Source organism: Arachis ipaensis, chromosome B05 (genome assembly GCF_000816755.2).
Source record: "Arachis ipaensis cultivar K30076 chromosome B05, Araip1.1, whole genome shotgun sequence".
NCBI lineage: Eukaryota > Viridiplantae > Streptophyta > Magnoliopsida > Fabales > Fabaceae > Arachis > Arachis ipaensis.
The window spans coordinates 26640670-26646977 of NC_029789.2; the positions used below are offsets into that span (position 1 = coordinate 26640670).

Consider the following 6308-nt stretch of genomic DNA (forward strand, 5'->3'; position numbering starts at 1 on the left):
AACTTTAAACATGTTTATAATGAATTTACTAAAATAAAAAATTTGAAAACTTTTATTAACAATAATTTTAAAACCTGACCTAGCTGAATTCATTCAGTATTCATGTCATTTAATTTGGAGTGTCGGTTGCCCTTTCTTATATAAAGCACATGATTATATACGCTTGTTATTTTTATGTGGGAGAGAGAAGTGTATAACAAGAAGCTGTGAGCAGAAGTGTGTTTTACATTGGTATGGGATGTACAAATCGGTGCATCCGATTTGTTTGTTTTATTTTTTTTTTCAAACAAATAATCACAAATCGGACGGTCCGATTTGTGAATTTGAAAATAAAAAAATTTTTAATGTTGAAATCGGACCGTCCGATTTTTATTTTAAAAAATAAAAAAAATAAAAAATGTAAAACGGACCCTCCGATTTGTAGTTTATTTTTTTCTCCAAACAAATCGGACTCTCCGATTTGTAATTTATTTTTCTCTTCAAACAAATCGGACTGTCCAATTTGAATAAAACACCATATCAAAAAAAATACCTAATCTTCCAATAATAATGTATTACACATATATTTAAACAATATAAAAAAAAATTAGCCATATATATAGTGCATACTTTCTTGCCTTAAAGTTTACGGCATGGGTTATGCTGTCACCGAAAATTTGCTCCCCCTTATTGGCACAACAATAATGTCCTACAACTCTTAAATAGTGGACCAAATATATATGATGCGACCACGTTATCATGCAAAAAAAGAAAAAATTGTTCCTCTACAAACGAGCCTTCACGGATCGGATTGATTTAGATTTAAAGAGAAATGATAATGAAACCAATTAAATTGTTATTGGTTTGGATGCGATATTGGTTTTACATTTTTTATGTGTATTACTAAATCAAACTGATTAAAAATAGATAGAGATGATAATACCATCCGAGTTTGTGGGTATCCATTTTATTTTTACTCGCTCATGGCGGGCTTTTACTGGGACAAGTTCTTAGGAGGGGTGAGAGCGGGGTCGAGTTTAGGTAATACCCACCCCGATATATAAATAATATATGTAATTCTAATATATAATACATGTAATATATGTAAAATAATTTGTAAAATGATTAATAATATTGTATCATATTTAAATTTTTATTTTAATTTATGTTATGTATGTGATTATGGTTATATAAATTTTGAAATTTAATTTTATTTATTGAATTTTAATAATTATAGGAGTAGATAGGAGTGGGACGGGTACTCGCGGAGGCGGATTATGGTTCAACTTTATACTACCCACAGATAGGAGTAGGGCGGATTCTACGTGGGTTATTGTTGGGCGGGCAGAGTCGAGTAGAGCAAAAATCTGCCCCATTGCTACCCTTAAAAAAATAGATTAGTTCGATTCGAATAATTGGGCATCCGATGAAATAAGAATTCGAAAAAAAAATTGAAAAAATGAGAATTTTATTTTAAAATTCCTATAAATATAATAAACATATAAAATCAATAAACAAGTTAATAATATTCTAGCAATAACAAAAAAACCCATTATAATCCACAATTATAGTTAAATACTTGTCATTGTCGTAATCGAAAGTCTAAACAAATTAAAATCCAAACTAGGGGTATCCAAATAGCAAACACATTAAAATTCGAACATATTATAGAGAGAGAGAGATGAGGGGAAACGCTGGGTGGGTAAACACTGGGAGGGATAGCAATAGACAAACGACCAAACAGGGTAAGGATCCTAGGATTTGGAACAAAGATGAGTATCATCGTTTGGAGCTTGATTCTTTCTCGGTATTTGTTGATAATCTCCTAGCTGATATATCAAAATGCGAATTTTTTAGTTTGTTCAATTGGACGGGCATGATGATAGACATTTATCTGGCACGGAAAAACAAGAATGGGTAAATTTATCTATTCGCATTTGTCCGATACACTACAAAGGGAGAGCTTTGAAGGCTATTACAGAAATGAATCATACAATGTTGAGAGGTAAGAATTTTTGTAGCAGAAGCAAAGTATAGAAGAAAACCTGAACAGAAGGACATCAAAGAAAAAGAAGTGCCGGAACCTACAAGACAAGGACATGAAGGTGGATCTCAGTAGCACAAGAATACAAGGAAGGCGGAAGAGCAAGGGGATAAGTCTGCAAGAGATACGCATGTCAAGAACCCAAATAAGAATGGATGGTCGAAGAAAATAGAAATACCAGTGGCAAAAGATAATGTTACATGGCTACAAAGAAGTATTGTGGGAGGCACAACAAAGACGATTAACTTTCAGGCACTACGTCAAAAGATTCATAATGAATGGCCCTGCGTAACGCATGTAAGGGATTTGGGTGCATCCAAAGCAATGCTAATGTTTGACACATTAGCTAATACGGAGGAAGCATACACATTCAAAATGAACGATCTATTAAAATTGTTCTATATGATATGGAGATGGTTGAGACTGAGAGGAGCGAGACTAGAAGAATATGATTGGAATGCTATGGAGTTCCTTTGCACGCTTGGTCAACGGAGACTTTTACAAAAATAGGAGATCAATGGGGTAAGGTGGTAAAGTGTGATACTTTAACAGAAACGTGTAATTCGTTTAGTGTTGGCCGCGTCCTAATAGATACATGTATGTTCGATATGATTAACGAGTGGATTCATGTCACCATTGGTGCGGGCGGATTTGATGTTCTAGTAAAAGAGATAGGTGGAGATGTGTATTGAGAAGAATGTTTTCCGGAGACGAAGGTTGACCAAGGGGATAAGCTATTAGTAGTCAGAAAAGATATGCAATACGTTGATATGAGGGATGCAATCAGTGGTGGCATTGAGCCGATGGTGGCTGGAGGGGATCCGGCAGCGGGGCTTATGGTGGAGAAGCAAGTGGATGATGAACAAGACAAGGGTAAAGTTGTGATTTTACCCTCCGAATTGAATGAATGGAATATTCAGTTTTCAAATTGTCATTATGAGAGCGGTGATAATGCGCTAACAAAGGGGGAAGGAGATCTTGGTGGGGCCAGCTACAGAGGTTGATTCAAATTGCACGTTATCATGCAATTATAAGGGATTTCAAAATGAGGATTCAAATGCTTATAGGAAGGAGATTATTGGGCTCAAGGAAAGCAAGCCCTATGTCTTGAAACTCAATGATAGAAAAAATAAAAAGAAAATGGCCCAACTGAAGGAAGGAGGACTTGGAATCCCCAAATCGGTTAGGTCCGATCCGGTAGAGGACATGACCCGGTTGTATGAAGAACCAACGGAAGAAGCGTGCCTCCAAGCTGTTCCACAACGGTTGCGGAAAAGAGAAGATGAGAAGCTTTGGGGAGAGCAGGTAGCCGCGCACGGACAATTCTGTCCAGCACGAGAAGCCGGGCAAGGCGACGAACGAGGGATAGGTAGATGGCGCGGACGCAGTGGATCTGTGCCCTGCGGACATGAGTTCTGGGCACGGCTATGAAGAGCTTGAATGGCTCCCTGGGAAGACTAGAACAGTGCAACGTCTCGAGGATGTTGAACGATTGAGAAGAAACCTGAATTTGAATGAGATGGACGGAAGAGGTCCAATTGAAAGACACCAGGAGGGACGGGAATCCAAGGGCGCGGGGGATAGGAAATTGGCAGCAGGATTGGAAGAAGCTCACGGTGGTGTGCAAGGAATGGAAACTGAAGACCAATAATTAGATGAGACTGACACCGGGGTTCATATGAACGAAGGTTCCACGCTGTACAGAGGCCACCAATCCCAGAGTTGGGAAGAGAAAATGGCGGAGAATAAAGAGGCTTGGAAATTGGCGGTCGAATCTGGTGCAATCCCGTGCAATGATGAGGAGGACATTATGGCGATTCTTTAAGAGAAAAATGAAGCATTGGCTATGAAATGGAGACAGTCAAAGCAAAAAGAGAAAATCAGAAGAAGTCATCCAGAAATTCGTAAGAAGGTGTGTAAGAAAATTTATAAATGATTTTAAGTTCTTGGAATGTTAGGGGTATGAGAGGAGTTACAAAATTGAATATGATAAAAAAACTTCAAAAATAAATATAGATTAGACATGTTGGGTTTGAAAGAAACAAAAAAAGAGGTGGTGAATAAATTTGATGTAGCAAGTATTTGGGGTAATGATAGAGCTAGCTGGGAGTGCGTTAATTCAATTGGAGCATCGGGAGGTTTACTGTTAATATGGGATAAATCTATTTTTAAACTGATAAATTGCTATAAAGGAGATATGTGGTTATGTGTAGAAGGGGTGATGACTAAAGATAACTTTCACTGTGCGGTTTGTCTGGTATATGGACCGCATGTGAGAGATGAAAAACTTTTACTATGGAAGGAATTAAGTTATGTTACAGGGCTGTGTCAAATTCCTTTTTGTTTCATGGGGAACTTCAATGAAATTGTGCATATAGAGGAGAGGAAAGGGGCGACTAGCTTGTCAGCATCTGCTGAAGATTTCAGAACATGGATAAATGATATGGAGTTGATGGACTTGACGCTTAATGATCACAAGTATACATTGTTTAGAGGTCAGTCTTGTAGTCATATTGATAGAATCCTGGTGAGGTTGGAATGGCTAGACGCGTACCCGGATACTCAACTTAGAGGAGAACCGAGAGGTTTATCAGATCATTGTTCTTTGATAGTGGAAGATAGAAGAATAGTACAGGGTTCAAGACCGTTCCACAGTCTAGACTCGTGGTTCACACACAAAGGCTTCCTAAGGATGGTGAAAGAAGAATGGAGAGGTTTAGGAGATACACAGTTTTTGGATAAGCTAAAGGCGTTATCAAAACCACTGGGTAGATGGCACAACCAGCACTTTCGGAATATACCTGAGAAGATAAAAAGGTTTGAGGACGAAATCAAGAAAGTGGACGATATGGTTAGCAACGGGCTATATGATGGTACAATAGAAGCAAGAAGAAAGGCGCTAGTAAGATGTTGTGAGATATGGTATACGAGACAAGATATACACTGGAAACAAATGTCCAGATCTTGACATGCCAAGGAGATGGACAGGAACACAAGGTATATCCACAACATAGCACCAGCTAGAAAAAGGAATAACCGGATTGAGTCTTTAGTGATTAATGGGAGATTGATAAGAAATCATACAAGAATTAAGGTTGCAACCAGAGATTTTGATAGGAAAATGTACCAACAGGAAGCTTCGCCAAATATTAGCTTTCGAGATGGTCTAGTCAATTGATTGGAGATGGAGGAAGCTCAAGCGTTAGAGGTGTTACCATCGGAGGAGGAAGTGAAGGATGCAGTATGGGATTGCGAATCATCTAAGGCGCCGGGTAGTGACGGATATAACATGAAATTTATAAAAAGGTGCTGGGAGGAGATTGGAGTGGAATTTACTAAAGCTGTGATGACGTTCTTTGAGACAGTGAGGCTACCAGCAGATTCCAATGTTACTTGGGTAGCATTGGCACCAAAATTTGTGGGTGCGAAGGAGATAAAGGATCTTAGACCAATCAGTATGGTTGGATGCATTTTGACGAACGGATTTTTTGCTAGTAAAGAATTTCACAATAAGTTCTTGTTGCTAGTATAGTTTCTAAACCAACAAAGAATCATTTCATACAAAAATTTGGTTGTCACTAAAGCAAACCCAATAAAAATAATAACCGAAGTATTCAAACCTCGGGTCGTCTCTCAAAGAATTGCAGGGAGGTATGAGTTATTATTGGTTATGGAAAAGTATCTTTTTGGATTTTTGAAATAAGAAACAAGGAAATAAAATGACTAGAAAGTAAATTAATAACTAGAAAAGACTCTTGGCAAGGTATGAGAACTAGACGTCCTATCCTAGCTATCCTTATCAATTGTGATGAGAATTGTTCGTTGCTCCCACTTAGTTAACCCTTACTAAATAAAGGAAAGTCAAGTGGACTAATCAATTTGATTTCTCAAGTCCTAGTCAACTCCTAAGGAAAGACTAGCTTTAGAGGGATCCAAATCAACCAGCAAATTCCAATTATCAATCAACAAAGGAGTTTGATAACTCAAGAGTCTCCAATTACTCAATTCAAGCTAAGAATCCAAAATCTAAATTAAAACCCTCCCAAGCATTTTATCAAACACTTGGAAGGCACAACATAAAAACATAGAGAACTAATAAGAGATAATAAATTTCAAACAACCAAGTGCAAGCATCAATAATATAAATTGAAGAAAGCAATCATAAATCTGAAATACCTCAAATTTCATTAAATATAAAATTGATCTAACATTAGAATTCATAAAGCTAAATTGGGAAAATAAATAAATCAGCAAGAGAAATAGATAAACTAAAGTTCCAGAACAA

General features: G+C 37.3%; 1 protein-coding gene across 1 annotated transcript; it reads left to right on the plus strand.

Moving 5' to 3' along the window:
- Nucleotides 4371–4991, plus strand: LOC107640514. Its single transcript, XM_016344030.1, has one exon. It carries the CDS (start codon nt 4371–4373, stop codon nt 4989–4991), a length of 621 nt encoding a protein of 206 aa, XP_016199516.1.